This window comes from Acyrthosiphon pisum, chromosome A1 (assembly GCF_005508785.2).
Source record: "Acyrthosiphon pisum isolate AL4f chromosome A1, pea_aphid_22Mar2018_4r6ur, whole genome shotgun sequence".
Classification (NCBI taxonomy): domain Eukaryota; kingdom Metazoa; phylum Arthropoda; class Insecta; order Hemiptera; family Aphididae; genus Acyrthosiphon; species Acyrthosiphon pisum.
The window spans coordinates 150,107,577-150,127,876 of NC_042494.1; the positions used below are offsets into that span (position 1 = coordinate 150,107,577).

At 30.4% G+C, this 20,300-nt stretch overlaps 1 protein-coding gene across 1 annotated transcript in view; it reads left to right on the plus strand.

Moving 5' to 3' along the window:
- Positions 1-1,039: 1,039 nt before the first annotated feature.
- Positions 1,040-20,300, plus strand: part of LOC100570322 (protein vestigial) — a 43,564-nt gene continuing 24,303 nt past the window's right edge. Inside the window, exons 1-3 of the mRNA XM_003242557.4 lie at positions 1,040-1,705; positions 14,162-14,396; positions 16,002-16,220. Coding sequence (XP_003242605.1) covers positions 1,577-1,705; positions 14,162-14,396; positions 16,002-16,220 — 583 coding nt within the window. The 5' untranslated portion in view covers positions 1,040-1,576. The remainder of the gene's footprint in view (positions 1,706-14,161; positions 14,397-16,001; positions 16,221-20,300) is intronic.

Consider the following 20,300-nt stretch of genomic DNA (forward strand, 5'->3'; position numbering starts at 1 on the left):
AACGCAAACGTCCATCTATGTGGAAACGAACAAAGCGTTTCTTCGTCCGCTTGTTCACTCGCTAACTTCCACTTCAGCTGAACAACTGGACGAAGAAACGCTTTGTCCCTTTCCACAAAGATGGACGATTGTGTTAATCCGCGGCTGACTTGTGAGCTCTGTATTCCTCCATGGCTGTTCTAGTATGATATTGTTGCACTGTACCTATTATGAATTTTTTAAATAAAACTATTATTATCACATTTCGGTAGAAGATGCGTGGTTATCTGGTAGGAGACCTCATATTTATATAAATAATATATGAATTTGTATTGTATTATTACTATTTTGCACTTTTTATTATAACTAATAACTATGTATTTGTTTTGTATTCATATAATAAATTATTAATTACATGAACCATTTTATGTTCATTGGTTTATTTTTCAATTATATAATATTACTAGCTGAATAGCCAAACAAATAATTGTGATTAATTAACTCCTTTTGGGTGTAATTCGCTGTGCATAGAATCATAGGCGCAAATAACGTTTGGGATTTGGGGGGGGGGGGCTAAAGCCTTACTTTGTTATAATATTGAATAAGCTTAAAACAAAATGTATGGAATGTTTGGGGGGCTATTGACATTTTTGGGAGGGCTTAGCCCCTAAAGCCCCCCCCCCCTATTTGCGCCTATGATAGGTACCTTTTTATAATTTTAAATTTTAGAAATATTCTGCGATACTCTATGATTTCAGGATAATATGATAAATTCTAACGCGGATATTTAATATTTTAATGCAATGATAATATTATAATATTTAATCCTCTGCGATCGTTGTGGCGGTGTGGCGCGGGTGCATGGCGGAGGGTTGCGCGGCGACCTTGCCTGTACCCTACGGGTCCGGTCGACCGGACTCTCCGAAAAGCGGACGAACATGGACCGTCGACAGCGATTGGTCGGCTCGGTGGGCGTGTCGGGGGACGCCGGTTAACCAAGCCTTTCCGACGGCGGCGGCGGCGACGGTACGCGGGCGCCGCACGAGGCGACCAAACTCTCCGCGACGTCGACCGTCGCCGCAGACCGCAGTCCCCGCGCTCACGCTCAGATGTACGCACTTGCGCACCGCGTATATCCGTGTATCTTGTCGTCGTTGTGATTTTTTAAGCATCAATTTTATTACATTTGTTTGTGTCGAACGAAATCGCTTTAAACAATCGCCGTATTAATTATCTGTTCTGTTTTTTACGATTAATTGAAGTTAGCGATTTTTACGGATTTCACGTGGTTGTTGTCGCCACCGCCGCCGCCGCGGTCAAAATGCAATAACCTGCAGACGCAGGTGAAATATAATAATATTGTGATCCGCATAATTACACCAATGTAAAATATATTATATTTACGCTTCGTGGGTACTCGCGGGTTTTTTCGTTTTCATTTTTGATTCGAGTGCAGTTCGATAATATCGTCGTATTATAATAATACTTATAATAGGTACTCATTACTCTGTGGTCGTCGTGTGTGCTTGTTGGAACCGTTTTCGATCCATACGCGATATTGTAAATAAATGTGTCGGGCGCGCGTCGAGTGCGGACTATGAGCTGCACAGAGGTTATGTATCAGGCGTATTATCCGTATTTGTACCAGAGGTCTTCGGGCACGGCCGCTCCGCCGACTAGGGCGCCGCATCATCACTTCCCGCCGTTCACCCACCAATATGATCGGGTAAGTCACGTCTCAATATTACTGTCGCTTACCTATATACATCTGTATGACTGCAGGGTCACAATGCTAGATTTAGATTATATCTGTGGGCGCCTTTAATACCATACTTAGGGGTGGTCCTTTTCGTAGAAATTATACCCCAAATGCCCCGATGCCCGGATTAAGACAACTTTGGGCCCCGGGGCCAAATATTCCATACCAACACTGAATAGTCAATACTCACTTCCTTCAATAAATATTTTGCTTACCATCCAATAAATTGATCATTCATAATATATCTACATATGTCTGTATTTGTTTATCAATGGTTAATTTTTTTATGCATATTAATATAATATTTTGGTTAGGTACTTTAACGGAATTAACGATTTATTAAATACTATCCTGCATTCCTGTGGTTACCATACGATTGAACACTTTTTTTATGACATTATTGAGCAAATTTGTCGGCATACCTATCCATAGAAGATATCAGCTATCGAACGATTCAGAAATACAGCGAAGAAAACCTATAGTACCTATGAAAACTCTGCGATGTTGAAATTTTAAATTTTGAACTATATTAAACAAAAAATATTAATTTAAATAATTATAACAATTTAAAATATGGTAGGTAGGAGTTAAAAGTTTACGATAAAATTATTGTTAAATTATTTATATCCAAATTAAAAAAAACCTCAAACTTTTTATCGCGCCTAACACGACTATACGTAATCGAACATTATAACTATTCTTACTTATTTCACTTATCTTATATTTTCCACCAATGCTCAGGGCCGGATTTAGGGTTGTGGGGGCCCATATAGGATTGACAAACTTATTACAAAAGATAATTATTTTGTGGGGGCATCTTATTAATTGAATCTTGTAGGAGCCCTGCCAAATGCCAATGCTAAATGTTTAAAACGCTTAATTTTTAATCGAGTCTATAATGGTCAAGATAAAAGTAATATTTATCGCTCCAGAACTAATTTATTAATCGATAACATTGTCATTAAAGCTAGACTCGGCTCGCGGCTCGTTTAAGTTTGGTACGTTAATAATTGGTATAATGATACGTGAAAATAAAAATAACAAAATTTCGCCAACGTCGCATAAAATATTCTATTCTCAATCTTGTTGCTAAAGATGTATATTACTTATGCTCAATCGTATTATGCCCAATACTCAATTGTGTTTTACTGATTCATGCCTATATATAATAATATGGTATACCATTCAACGATAAAATCCTCGATAAAATCAATGTGTAAAAAAAGTTAGGTATTTTTAGAATAGATATCTGGTGAGGTAGGTACTCAGTTCAATCGTATCCATGACTCATTGTATATGCGGGTATCCCATTCCTATTCGTTACATATAGGTCGTCGATAAAATCATTGTGGCTATAATTTTCCTAATTTAAAATTCAAGCCTAGTGTGTCTATATTCACATAAACTATAATCCAATTTAATAAACAGATCCTATTTTTGATGTATAAAAGAATACAAATTAGGATTCTTATAAATAGTTATAATATTATGTTAAGTACAATTTGCAAATGTATAGGAGAGAAAATACAATCAAAAAATAATACATGTAAGTTAATCAAAAGTCTTTATAGTATCTTGCATATAACCAAACATCCCCGGAACCTCTTCTGATTTATATAGGTACCTAGTTAACTTATAATATTTATAGGTACCAAGTCTTGAGTATCATATACTTCAAAAACACTGCCATATCAGATATAGATAATACGGTATACGGACAATATTGGTCCCTGCATAAAAATGCCGTAAGCGGACAAACGGTCCTTGTCATAATTTTATCCCCGGCCAATATTTTTCCTCGAGACAACCAAAAATGTAAAAGATAATACTTTTAGATTTTAATAGTACCCACCCACCAGGCTGCAGGTTAGGTTAGCCAGCCACTTCACCCACCTTGCTAATATTATGTTTATCCGACACCGAACAATACTCTTTTTTGTGTTTGAGTACCTATGTATTGCGAGAGTATAATAATAATATAAATAATATTATATTATTGTATGCATAGACTGATGAGTGTTTATTTAGGTAATTATGTGTTTAGGCAGTTAGGCTCAGGGACGGATCAACCAAATGTTTTTTCTGTACCTATTCATCAATAAATTATTTTTCATTGGCGCCTATTTGTTTGTAAAAATCGTATTACCCAACACTCGATTTTCATTAATTCTCATTGCGAACTTATTCACGTCATACTATAATGAGTGTAATTAAATAAATTATTCAATAGTTTATTTCGTTCTTTATTACAGACTCTTACAAACATTTACTAAAGTAAAATAAGTAAAAATAGCTCTAAATCCGTATCTAATTTAGTTACATTTTTATTTAACCTGGATATTATAAGAATTGTGGTTAAAGCATGATTATTGATTGATATATAAAAAAAAAATTCTTCAAAGGCCCACAGGCACACCCATCCCTTTTTATACTAACCCCTGTTTACGCCTAAAATTATAGTGATGTTCTGCACCCTGATTAGGGAAAACCAAACCCAAATCGTACTTGTAATTATTTAAACTTGAACCGAATTGAACCATTCATATTTATGCGAGCTTTTTTGTCCATTATCCATAGGTACCTATATCAAATCTGAAAAAAATAAAAATGTTGTTAAGCAGTTTAATGTATTGTCGCCATCTTAAAAACATATACCGTAGCAAATTTACGTTAAGTATAGTTCCAATTGTATGTTGTTTTTTTAATATTAGAGCGAATTGACCCATATTATCTAACTTAAAGGTAAGTACATTACCTATCTGTTGTTTAATGACATATTTTTCTTTATTTAAATTTCAAAGTAAGATATGAGCATTTTTAAATCGTTATACTTCACATACTCATATCCCGCTTAAAAATTAAAATATCGAAAAATTAAACCGATAATATTCTTAGTTCTTACTTTTAAGCTTGATAATAGGTAAATTTACTCTTATATTAAAAATAATAACATAAAATGTTTGTAAGCCGGAGACAACACAGCGGGTGGGCGGTGGCATCCTCTTAATGTGCGTAATTCATTTTTATTGTTTTCATTTCTTTTACATAACTGCATCTTATTAAAAAGTTAATATTTAGTTTTAAAAATAAAAAATAAATCGAGTATAAATAAATATAGCTACAAATATACCGAAAGTAATTATTATAATGTAGGCATTTGGTTCGGTTCGAATATAATCTCAATTATCAGTTTGTTTAAACCTAATTTAACACCGAATATTGGCTTTTCGGTTCGGTTCTAAAATCAAACAGTTCGATCAATTACTACCGATCACTATACCTACTTAAAACGCATAAAAATGTACAATGGTATTAAATAAGTAATAGGTAACTAATACGTAACAACTTAGTAAGTAATAACTAATAAGTATTAACCAATAATTTTACAAATAATAATAAATATTGGCAATGTCATGATATTTTTTTTTAGATATAGGTAGTATTTGTATTTTGTATTATGTATAATATAGGTACTGTTTTTATACTATAATTTAACGCAGGTCCTGCATAGATAAATATATACGTTTATTATCCCTATAGCATAACTCCACATTTTTTTTTATGTTTTTCACTGAACAGTGATATAGTTTCTTGAACTATGTAAATATAAAAAAGAATTAAAATTTACAAGTTTTATGAATTCCAAATTTGTATTTTGAAGCACTTACTTAATAAATATAAAAAAATCCAAATTTCTAATGAAACATAATTTTTTTTTGTAAATCTCAAACTTCTCAGACTCTCGTTAAAAAAATATAGTGTAGGTACTAGGTATAGTATATATTTTATATAACACAATTTTAAAACAACATTTATATATCTATTTTCGTCTATTTTCGTTTTTTCGTTTATCTAACTATAGTAATAATATTGTATTTATAGAAGAACACATGGGTACTTTTAGGCTTTAGCTATATAACCTTTATGGAGTTAAATCTACTATAAAAAGTATAAATTATTTATGCTATTATTATTAATACCTATTTCTTCAACTGAAAGACAAATTACATGCTGGCATTTTGAACAAATAAAAAATAACTATTAATGGGTAAAATAAAATAATATATTATAAGTATCTACTATCTAGTACCTATGATATAATTGTATAACTATGTTTGGTTCAAGTGTTTAAATTTGTATTGTATTGTCCTCTATTCTGTATATAATGTGTAAAACATGCTAAATGTTTAGTCAATTCCATAAGTATGTTAATATTAGTATCAGCAAATTGTTAACAAAGGTGGATAAGTTTAATATTTTTGTACAATACAATACAATATTTACTCTGATAATTACTAGAAATTTTATTCTTAGAAATAAATAAAATAAATATTAAATATTGTTTCCTATAATAATAAATCAAATAATATAAAAAAAATCAGTACTTATACTTGTTAGGAATAACATAGTAATTGATAAAATTTTAATCGAGATTTTAATTTAAACCACAGTAGGTACACAATACGATATTTCAATTTTGAGAATACATTGTTATAGTATTATATTTTGTAAATTTGAGTCTCATTACTAAATGTATACACTATACAGTATATTATATTATTTATCAGCGTGTCTCAGTAAAGATTTAACAACTTCTACTAAATAATAAATATCTTAACTAACGTAGTTTTATTATTGTTAGTATTATTTTTTAACTTTTCCTTTATCAAAGAAAATTCCTCGGAAAATTTCATCTTAAGATGTACTTAACGTCTTAACATGTTCGATATAGTCAAGTGGATGTGCGTTCACTAAAAGTTCTTTAGTAACTTGTACTATACCATAGGTTATATAGTACAGTTTTATCTAATCAATATGGTTATTCCGATAGTATTCTACTTGTACCTAACTGCAGCTTTACAAGTTGATTATTTTTCAATAATTATTAGGTATATATATTATATTGAGATTTGAGATAGTATCTGGATAATTTTATACAAACATTTTACTACCAATAGTCTGTTTTACTATTCTATATTCTATATTTGTCATTTGGGTACCTAGTAAATAATACTAAATATTATACTGCACGTGTCATAAACTCATAACAAATTTAAACTTTTTCTGATATGTAGGTACCGTTAGTACCTACGTAGCTACGTATTTCATTTTTTTTTTTTTGTATAAAGTATTCATTGTATTTAACTGATAAATACATATACACAATTTCCATTAGCCATTGCAAATAATAAAATGGAAAACATTAATATTGCTGTCATCAAACAATTTTTGAAAAACTACTCTTCTTGTTATATTGAAATCGTGTACCTATAATTACATATATTTTTATCGTTGCGAAAGTGTTCTTTGAAAGACATTAAGGATGTTCCGGATTCCGGAAGGTGTCAAGTACTTATTTTATTGCAAAAACAATACCTAGCTATTTTATTTGTAGTGTATTCATTTTAGAATATTTTTGTAAGATAAGAACAAGAATTGATCGTTTAAATCATTATCTATGTTGCTTACTGCTTAGGTATTAAATAGGTATTTTGGTTATTTTTGGTTGGTTCTAGATGACAGTAGGCCACTGCTTTTGGCTGGGTTTTGAGCAGGTGAATTACTGCCTTATATGTGATACGATTATATCGTATAGGACATTGGCACATAAATAATGTAATGTGACATAATAGGATTATATATTTATATAGATGTCGCACCCGACGTTGTCCCGACTATTTGTATTTTTTGTTCATATATTTGTACAAAATGAAAATACTATAGTTCATCTAATTATAATATTAATATTTAGCATAATATGCAACCAATTGCAACCATTTAAATAAACGAAAAATGTCTTATTTTTTCGTAAGTTGAAAAAAATCATGTGTCAGCTACCCTTCAGCTATCTATAGCCTATATATGAGTTGAAAAATCAAGCTATAAACACCCTCCAAGTCTCAAGTAATCTATTGATATTACTTTTATTGAAAACCGTCCAGTCGTTTTTTGTGGCTATTATCTTCGGATGAATCAGCATCCAATTGTTGTTGTGTAACCCGATTTTACCCGTGAAAAAATACAAAGTATAGATTATATAAAGGACAAGGGTATATACTTAAGATATATCCATAGACATATAAAACAACTAGATAGCCGACTACAGGATAATATTGAAGTCAACCGCCATATGCCAACTGGGCAATGTTTACAAAATCGCATGATTGATATTATTGATATATTATATTGATTTATTATCAGATATCAGTGTCTTATCTATTAAGTTATTATGGAAATATTGCCCTGTTGGCATATGGCGGCGCGACTTCAACATTCTTATGGCAATGTAATATACAGTCGGCTATCTAGTTGTTTTATATGTCTATGGATATATCTTAGGTTTGGTGTACCTACCTACCTGAGTTTACAGGCAAATTTGCGATGTATTGCGAACTAAATCGACCAAGAAGGACAATTCATTTGTGGTGAATTGGATATAATATAGCACTGTATTGGTATAAACCGAACGTAGTTCAAACAACTTCTTAAACTTTCCTGTTATCTCAAAGAACAATTTGAAATTTTTTACAAAATCGGATAACAATATACATTCAACTCTCATATTTGTTTCATGATATAATTTATTTATACGAAACTATAAACGTGATGATTTGATGGATGCTTTTACCACCCCCGCCCGATTCACTAATAGCCACCATTTATATACAAACAAAATATTTATTTCTACTAATCATTTTTTCTGTAACCAATAACAACCATCTATGAACAAAAATGTCTATCGTAAATCTCGAAATCCCTGTTTGAGCACCTCTCAGGGTCGGGCCTTATCCAGTCCAGCCTTGGTTGAATTCACACACCTATTTAGGGTGTGTTGCACAGTATAATATACTTGATAAATCAATTTTGATTATTCGAAATTATTAATATCAATTTATACAAGGACAGCATACTACTTAGGTATAGTATACGTTTATTGGTAATTGCCCCTGCAGGTTTAAAAATCTAATAAAACATGATGGCTTTTATATTCATAAACTAACGGCCTCGTAGTGCTTGAAAAATATTTTATTATACAAGACTTTGACTAAGAAGTAATTAATACTGCAGTTGAACTTTTAAAATTCTCCTCAATAATAACCGTGGAGCATTGTAGCACGTGTTCTCGCTGCAGTTGATCAGTATAATATATGAAGTGGTAAGGTACATTATTATTATATTTCAAACACGTCTTGACAGTAAACACACAGATCTAATCAACTGCGATATAATAATAATTATAAGTATATATATCGTATGTACATGATTTCTACTTCTTTATGGGTTTAGTTGAGCACGCGTTTAGCGCATTTAGCGCGCTTTATAAAATCGTTTTCTTGGTTGATCATTACCTATTTTCGATGTAGGTAGGAACTCATTTACTGTCGCATATAAACTGGGAACCGGTTGTTTTGGAAAACTTGTCTTTTCAAATCCAACACAGATATAGAGAGAGAAAGATGCTAGTTAATGTCTGTTGATTAAATTTGATATCTGTTAGGGCTATAATTATCCTTCAACAAAAATACGTGCTAGTGACAATTAATATCAAAATCCAAATGCCATTGTACCATACACACTATAGGTATAGTAGGTAAAACAATATTTATTAGTACTTATATTTTTTTAATAATATTTTTATTAAGTTTAAATTAGATATTAATATTATTTATCATTTTAATTTATATTATATTATAATTATTAGTTTAATACTAATACTTTTTACTTACAAACCAAATTTGGCAAATTTATCATTATACATTTTCATTGTTCAATGTTCATATGTTTATATTTATATTTATATTTATAAGGTATTATTTCATAAAAGTCACATATCACCACAAGTACCTTTAAGGTAAATCAATAAAATATTTGAATGAGTTATTTTACCAGTAATATTTTAATACTATTCTGAATTAGGAGCATACCTACATTTTTGAAAAATTAAAAAAAAAATTGTCATGTTATTAATATTAGAATTTTTTTAAATGCTAACATTGAATTAAAAAATCTGTTTAAAATCAGTTGTTAATTATAGGTAGAAACCTTAATACTTTATTATATTAAATACCAATTTGGGTTCGTTAAGAATAAAGTATATGCCATGTTTGTTATAATATTATATATTATATAAGTACAGAGTGTACACTTCTTTGTATGTAATTACTAATTATTAATTACATTGAATATAACATAGAATAACGAAGTACCTACTTTCTACCTACCTACCTACCTATTTACATCACTATTGTGATACCTGCTTCATATTTTTACTTAGGATTCTGCTCATGAGCGTAGTGAGATCTATATATACCTATTTCAGATACATTTCATGTATTATAGCTGGACTTATTTATAGAAGACATCAAGATTTAGGAGTGATCGAAAATTTTTTCATAATGACCCCTTTCTGTGTATAGATTGAAAATTGAACATAGATATTATTGAACTTGAAAGATGTGTAAAATATAAAAATATTAGATATTATAATTTAGGTATAGGTAGGTGGGTTGGTAGGTAAGTAAATTAATATTTTTAATATAATGACCGCGAAAATAGCTTAAAAATGTAACTATATTTCCTAATATATCTGTCTTTAATTTTGTATTTACATTTTAATCTTAATATTTAGAATAGTTACTAAGCAGTGTTCGAATTGGGAAAAATTAAGTAGAGGAGCTCAATCTAACGATTTAAAAACTACGTTCCAAGGGCGCAATTATTCAACACAGACCATACAAAAAATATTAGGGGTACACAAAAAAAAAATAAAAATAGTAGGGTAGCTCCGTCCCCCTACGCACTCCCCCCTCCCCAATTCGAGCACTGTTACTAAGTATAAAACATTGGCCTAACCTAACCTGTTTTGTTTATTTAAGTTTGATAACAAAGAATTAGTCATTCACTCTATATTTAATATTTAATATTAAAACTGACGAATCTCAATTGCTGAAATGAAATTTGTATGTTATCCACTTGTAAGACACTAGACAGAGACAATAAATGTACGTTCTCGTAAGTTATTTATACGTATCTACATTACATATTTTCAAATAAATTTTAAAACTAGTTTATTACTTAATTAAGTAATTTATAATACATTAATGCGATGATGAGAACATATTTAGGGTGGAAATAAAAACAAAAAAAAAGTTTATACAATAAAATATGTTCGCTAAATTGTGTCGGTGACGGTTGTAGAATGTTAGAGAAACAGGATACCTAATATTATTGCTAAAGGCAAATTTATACGACACGCGCGCGTATTGCCGTATTATGTTGACAACCTTCTCGATACGTGATTGTTTTGAAAAATTATGTTTTGTTTTAATGTATTGATAGTTAGGTACTTGACATAAAAAATAGTTCACCTCATAAAAAAAATTAATATATTCTAGTTAGTCCATGACTAATATTATGTATTAACTTATATGTATTTGGATATTAATTAATTAATTAAAATTTTCAAATAAAATTCTTATTACTATTAATTAACTATTCAATTGCGTAATTAAGTAATATTTTAGAATACGTTCATAAATTATATAAATTTTAAATGCAATTTCGGTAAGTACTATAAGTACTTAATATTATACCATTTTCAAGTTTTAAATATAGGTATCTATATTATATCTTAATTATAATAATATTATACATTATCATTTCCATTATCCTAAAGTTTAATACAAATTATCTTTCTATGAAGTATTAAAGTTTAAAATTGAAATTATATGTACTGATTTGGAAAATACGTAAGTCACTACTTCAAGAATAGATACAATAAATTTTGTTATTTATGCTGAACTTTGTAAATAGGTAGGTATACTAAATAATAAGGTGTTAGTAGGTGCTTAAAAATTTTATGGAAATATAAGTTTTGTATGTAGGTACCTAATACAGATAAATCATGGTTGTAAAGAATTTTTACCAAATATGGTCTATGATCAAATAGCTATAGTACCTGTTAAGTAATTTCAATTTAAAATTATTTTAGTAACCATTGGCATTGATTTATATATTTTTATTGGGTTAAATATATTATATAAATTATAAAATACGTTACACAAAGTTATTTATTAGATCTGAAGCAGATATAAGTAGACAAATTTAACAGAAATTTTATGTGAAAAAAATAATTAGAATATTTAGAAGTTATTATCACTTATTAGTCATGATAATATAATGATTTTAACTTTTGATTATAAACAAAAAGTGTTAAAGAAAATATGGTACGGCCTGGTTTGTCTCCCTATACCTACCCTGGGTGCTCTAACCAACATATTGTGTGGTACATTAATTATATAGACAATTTAATTTAAAATACTGTCACATGGTTTATATTATGCACCTAATAATTTATACTATTTATTTATCAGACGATTACCTACATGATGATCATCACATATTAATATATATATTTGTTGATATATTTTTTTTTGACACTTGCAGTCTGAATAATAATAATTTCTAATATATATTTATGTCTATTGGTTATTTATAATTTTATTTACTATACTATTACTATATTGACCATAATATAGAATAATATTATTTACTTAACATGGGCGCGGCCCATAAAAAATAATACCTTTAGTTGCAATTAACTTAATTTGCAGTTATCGGAGTATTTTATTTTATACCTTTACCGTGTTTCAATATAAAGAATAGCCAAGTTCATTATTATTTATTTGGTTCTATTCCTTGGGAGTTCGATATATTTCTAAAGGCCGTGTGAAAATATTTCTCTGGCGTATACTGCAAGGAGAACGCAACGAGTGGACGCGAAATAAATATCGCATGCATATAATGCGATCTACACGAAAGAAACATTTGAAATATTTTTATATGGACCAAGCCTAATGAACAAATTGGAATGGCTGAGATGAGTGGGATTCCATATCTCTGCGCTACCGTGCCGTGGCGGCGCCCCTGTTAAAAAAAAAAAAACCGAACAGAGACATATTATATACTCATTGTCATAATAATAATAATAATACCGTGCTCGTGGAAATTATCGACTGTTCCCTTATAAAACGGGGAAAATCATATTTCAAATCATGTAGGTAGGTACATTATAATATCGTTGTGTTATCGTATAACGGTACCCGGTGTATGGGAGAGATGAAAAAAAAAAACTATTTGTACAAAAAAAAGTATAAAAATTACCGCGCGCTGTAAAGTTTAGTGTACGTACAAATACTGTGTTATAGGTATATACGGGTATGTATCCATGTTGATTTATGGTCATCAGAGGCAGCCGGTGTGTGCCGGGACACGAGGAATGCTCTTTTAAGTCCGGCCCGACTCCGCATTCCTATACTGTATCTGGTCCATCTTACAATTTATTCTTGTTTAGGTTTTTTTCATTCTTTTATTATTCTTTTTTTCTTTTTTTCTTTATTTCTTTTTTCTACAATGGACTGTTATATTATACGAAAGGCAATATGATGATAAGACAATTGATGTTTTTCGGAAGAAAAAAGTTTAGGCTACTACTTTTTTTTTCATCTGCGTGTCCTTTACACTCAACCGGTTTCTCAGCACTAGTTCGACTTGCGTTGTGTAATAATAATAACTAATATTAATTGACCGTCGTCCGTCATTAGTCTAAAAGGCTAAGCCGCAGCGGTGGATAGTCGTATTTAATCCAATCAACACGTCTACACGACGTCTAAGGTATTGGGTTTATGATTGCGAACAAAATTATTACCTATTAAACTATCTATGGGTAAATAATAAATACGATTTTAATATCTCAATCTCATATTGAATCCAATAATACATTTTACTGTAGATATAAGATATTTTGTGTGGTTAACAGTATTTAATTAAGTTAAACATAGGATCTTACCTTTGAAGAAGGTCTGTATATTATATTTGGTGATCCTAATAAACGATACTTCAGTGTCTATCCGTGTATATAAATACGCGTGCCGTGCGGGTGTATAACCGTTTAGCAATTACCATGTGAAAAAACCATTATTCAAGACACACAACAACTTTAACGTGATACTGATAATAATATCTAGAAAGTGTGTACATAATATTATACAGCAATTACAAATTTCAACTTACCTACTCAATTCAATAATTAGAAAAGACTATATGCTTCATACAAAAACTATTATTTATATACAAATGGTTATCTAAATCTGTAGTACAATATTGGCGTTACTACCTAAGTAACTTGTATTGCATATGCGCGTACCAAAACGGTTTAAAATTTGAAATGTTCTCAAAACGTGTATTTTCAATACCACCTTTCACCTCCCAAAAACCACATCTAAATCCTATTACGATCAAGGTCGTCCAGCTGTAATATTTAGCGGCACCTCTTGGCGTTTAATATTATACATTATCAATCATTGTAATATATAATATATAATACATAACATTGTATTATTAATATTATGCATTTGTTTACAGTTAAGAGCGTTGGAATCGCACCAACAAGCGTCCACATCTTCACCGATTGGCGGCGGAGACTCTCCGGCGAATAGATGGACAACAATTGCAGATCATACAGACTCACACCACAGCAGCGTCGGATCCGGAGCATCCAGCGTGGGCCCTGTTGGTGGCATCGCCAGCCCCGCATCCTCACCGGCCACTGCCAATAGTGTTTCGGTAGTACACAAAGAAGAAGACACATCCAGAGACGGTAATAATATAGTATAAAAGCATTAATAATAATTAACTTTTGTACACATTTTGAAGTCCCGCATTACATGTGAATAATGGTGCTTTACTGTGTACAAACTACAAATCGTTGTATAATTGTACGTATAAAAAGGTTGAATAAAATATGTACGTAAGCTGCGATTAAAAAATCAAAAGTCGAATGTCAGTTCACCAACAAACTTGAAAGGCCAACAAGAGTGAAATATGACAGGCTTTAATGTTTCAGATCTGTGTAACTAAATCTTAAGGTTTTCAAATAAACAATGCCTTGTGTTAACTATCAAAATAATGAATGCACTGTAATAACAATATGTACATACTTAAAATCACTCTATTACAGACTAGTTTGATTATAAAACGTTTATCGATTTTTAACGACTCAATAAAAAAATCTAAAATGTATAATGTACCTATAAATTATTTAATATACATTTATTATATCCCGAGAAATCAATCACTATATCATTTCTGTGTTCGAGCTGTTTGTATTTTTCATAACTGTTAAAATAATAGAAACTATTATCTCATCAAGAAGTTCACGCATACAGAAAAAGAATAATGTATGCGTTATTGCGATTAAACATACCTTGTGCAGTTGTGCACAACTCCGATATCCCAACAAGTCATGCATATCGATTGTCTTAGCAGTTTCTACACATTGCTTTAGTAACTATATAACACCTGCAGCCCCGTTCCATATATCACATAAAACTCACACAAAAGATAATAATATGAGGCTTCAAGTATAGGTGTCAATTGAATGCAATTTATATTTTCATAAAACGCGTATCCTTAAGGTTTATATAAATACTGTAACGTAATTATATATTTACATAAAATATACCTGATGATAACTTTAGTATTTTATATTATTTTATACATTAGTGATTAGTTTACATAACATATGCTACTATCTTATTAATATAATAATTTATAACCGATCATATAGGACCTAGCTACTATTCAATTAACTAAAAGTATTAAAATATTAATATTTTATAATTTATAAATGCATACCTTAAAATAATTTAAGCGTATATTTTTGAAAACAGTTTAAAGTTTCAGGATGTTTTGTAGTTTTTTAAAAATATTTACAGCCGTATAATTCAGCTCTTAAACAAAGCATGATGTTTAAATATCCTTAAAATACTTAGAAGCGTTCACAAAAGACAATATTCATCGCCCTAAAGCATCCTCTTCAATTAACGTGCCCAAGGATGCTTTATCCTCGTGATATTGAGATTAATCTGCTTTGTCGCCTTACAGAACACAGAGACGTCTTAATAAACATTATTTTATAATATACAATGCAAAATTGTGGTACATAAATCGTCCTTTTTCAGAAGTTTTATACCGAATTGTAATTCAGTCCACGGTGACTTAACGAGGTGGTAATGTATTCAAAAGAGGGATAGTTTTAAACTGTTTTTTTCCTTGTTGTTCGTGTAGTTAACAGAATTAAGATGAAAACGGAAAATGAGACGTAATGAACAGATTATGATGATGGATTTAAAAAGTTTTATTTTTTCTGCTCTCAAAGACTGTTTTTATTTATGTTTTTTAGTACTTGGTATTTTTTTTGTAGATGTTCGCACCGAAATGGATGAGGACGAGGACAACGTGCAAGACGACTCAAGAACGCGCGGGGACAGGCGTACCGCCGCACACGCGCAATACGTGTCTGTAAATTGCGTGGTGTTCACCCACTATACTGGCGACGTCGCCAACGTGGTGGACGAACACTTTTCCAGGGCGTTGAACAGCGATCAAAAACTCAACAACGCTCATCAGACGTCGACCAAAGGTGAGTCGCTAAAAAGTTTTGATTTAAATTTTAACGTTATATCAATAAAGTACGGACACATAATAAAATATAGTTTATACAACGTACAATGTTTTGATACTATATTTTGGAACTTTTCGACAATTGGTAAATTGAAGGGGGAGCGGCGTTCGATAAGTGCACAGACAAACTACAGTGTATACAAAGTTGCACCTATACATTCAGAGCGATTAGTGACCTTTAACTGCAGTATTGAGAAGACTTACTTATAGGAGAAGTATATAATAGCGATATATCGTAGGAATTTCTTTTTCTCGCTCTCCTCAATCTATAACATAGAGTCTATATAGTATAATATTATTTTCTTTAAGTTCGCCGCGCGTAAAACACATAAACCGCCGGCGACGTCGGGAATGACCTTATGACTGAGAATGCGTTTTCGCTTTGGAGTGAAAAAACTTAACATCTCAGACCGCAGCCGTTTTTTCTTTTCTTTTTTTTTTATACTTCTCTCGAAAAATTGTTCTTCTGTTCCATCCCGCGAGTCGCGGCGACACATTATTTATTGTTATATATACTGACCGCGTGAGAATTGAGCATTATTTTAATAGGTTTTTAATTAGTACAAGAAAACTCTTTCACTTGTAAAACACCTCCTACAGGAATGCGTCTTCCGTCTCGCAAATAAACTGGTTCTCCGCACAACAATCATATACTCACACACACACACACACACACACACACACACGCACGCGCACACACACACACACACACACACACACACACACACACACACACACACACGCACACACACACACATGAGCACTACGTACCTATACAAGCAAATGTACGCGTGAGCGTATATGGAAAAACACACGCCAAACTCGCGTCACCGATACATTACTTATTTTTTTTACGATATTATTACATATCGTCAAGCTCCGGGGACACTAATCGCGCGTGCTATTCATTGCAGCCAAATATAAAGATGTATCTAGTTGTTTGCAGAGTCAAATTTTAAAGAAAATTAAACGGTTTCAGATAGGTGCCATCCTTAATATTTGTAGTAGGGTACCTATTCTAAATTAAGCTTAAGATAAAAGCGTATTATTATTATTATTTTATGGCAAAATATTTTCCTTTGAATAAGCTTTACGACTAAATATTTTCATCTTTTCATGGACACGGTTTTAGAAAAATAACCTATCAAATACTAAGAATACTCGTGGTCGGGTCCATTCCAATTTTAGGCGGAACCATCAATCATCGATTTTTATGAAACTTGCATTACTATTTTTTAATATATAGACACCGTAAAACAAATTTCTTAATTACATTCTTTAAATATTTGTAGTGGCCAAAATATTAACTATACAATATTACTGCTGACAAAGTTCGATGAATTTAATAGTTTTATACATTTGAATCGCTAACTGCAGAAACGGGACAAGTCCATTTTTATCAATTTTGATTTTATTATCATTTTTCGTTAAGCACGCGTAAATACATCGTTTACTGTAGAAAGGAGTCAAATCCGACCATCCAAACGCTAAATATAGTGTTTGGAAATTTCACTTTACTGCAGAAAGGGAACATGTCCATGACATTTAAATTTTAAATTATTTGGTAACCGTTTGATATCAATAAAACTGCATAAAATACGTTATGACATACAGTTGTACAGATATCTAAAATATAAGTCGATAGAAATCGGGGTTTTTTTTAATGAACTATATTTTGTATTAATAATAACATTGATTATAAACACCAGTATTTATAATAAATGATAATAGGTAATAGGTATCTACGTTATGTTATTAAGGTATAGCTGGTACTTTATATAATTAAAAACGCGATGTTATATAGTGTATTTACTATGCACACAAACTGACTATACCTCAATAACAACAAATTATCGTTTAAATTTTCCCTAAACGTATAATATTTTGTTATAATTATCATCACTTAAATATTTTATTCGTGTTGTGTATACTGTAAAGTGTACTCGTATATATCTACATATATATTGTTTAAGCACAAATACTCTGGCAAGGCACCGCTAAAATTGTTCACTGTATAATGTTTTCGTGTGTACTTAATATACATTTTTTATCTACCATTGATCTAAACACCAAAAAAAAATACTAGAATTAATGTGATTAACTTAACCTAGGGTCACCTCACAAAATCCTGTTAGAGATACAATCATGCTCTGTCGTAAATCCATAAAAAAAAAAAAATAAGAAATATTGGAAACAACACTTTATACCCACTGATACAACGTTAAGATTGTAGAGTATTGTGTAAAATATCATTTCGTAAAATATTTTATGTGAAACAGAGAAACAAGTAGTAGGTAATTATCCGAAATAATTGTAATTATTATTTTACAAATTAAATCGTTAATTACTCTATTTATTTTATGAATATTTTCCTATATATCTATATTACTTTTGTACCAACAAAATAATAAAATACAATGTTTTAAACAATAAACTTATCATTGCATCTACTATATAAATGCGCGTTCATAAGTATCAATAAGGATTTAGATCTACCTATAAGTACAATTATAGTACAACACCGACATTGAGATTCCATAGGTATTACGACTTTATGTGTAATCTACTTATATAATATATATAGGTATGGGTATACCTCAGTCCTCAATATCTGTTGATATTTCTCTCATAAGAAATCTCTGACTTTAATAACTATTCTTATAATCATTTTTGTACTTAATATTTATCATTTCTACCTATAAACATTAAATGTAAATTTTACAATGTTTAAATTATAGCAGTCAATTAATTTTTCTATAAACCTTATCAGTAGAACGTGAAGTCACGTGCAGTTTATTTTTTGCTATTATGCGTGTGTAAAATATAATTTAAAAATATCTCGGCATATATACCGCTCATTAATTAAAAATATTTATAATACGCTTAAAAAAGTTCTATTATTAAAATCATAATATATTACTGAATAAATTGGACGATTATCGTAACAACGTTTTAACGTATGAACAATATTTTAAATAACGTAATTTTGTCATTTTTAAATTGATGATAAATTAATTAGGTGTTAGTTTTCATAGGAAAAATGTGTTCAATTCTTGGATACTGACCTGAGCGATATTTAAGGATGTATTATTATTTATTATAGATATCTTAATGTATATTGTACCGACTTATTTGCTCTACAGTTATTATGTATTATACTGTTATATTCCAATAAATTATAAAATTAATTTTTTTTTGTGCCTTTCGTCACCTATTAGAGTAAAAATGCATCATTCTCCAACTTTGATGTTGGTTTAAGATAAATAATTGTATTTAGTTGGTATTTTGGAGTAAATTACAGTAATTTTCTAAATAATTGTGAAAAACCAAAAATAAATAATGGAAAACGCCAAACGGGAATATTAACAGACCATGTTTTCAACGAAATCGGTTTTTTTTTTAGAGACAACATATCATCCAAATTTACCCGGGTTTTTAGTGACGAATCCTTGCTCCACATACACATATGTTCCTCAACCAACCGTAACCATCTACACAATGCTAATAATAATTAATAGCTATAGTTTCCTATGCTTAAAATCAATAAAAAAAAAAATGGTAAGTGGGTGTCGCTCTTCTGTATAATAGGTTACAAGTAAGTCACTGTAAAGGATGGTTTTAAATTTGAATTCAATAATATACTATTATCGTACACGAAAAACAATTTTGAACGGAGACGGTCTGTCACCCTATATAGGATATTTTATATGATCATTATATTGTTATTATTAATACGGTAGCCGGTAAGTTGAATTGCGTTTTTATATTTTTTAGATTTTTTGGTTACAGAATAACCTACTTATGTGGATCCTTGTTTTAAATGTTTAAGAGGACGCCACACACGCATTTGTTGTCTCCGTCTTACAAACACGTAACATAGCAAATTTACGCTCAGCAGTTCACGTTTTATACCGTTAGCTTAACAATTAGAGTGAATCGATCTATTATGAAACTTGATGGTAAGAAGATTATCTGTGTTTTGTTGGAAGTTTTTTTTACAATATATTGCAGTTATTAAATGAGTTATGAGCATTTTTAA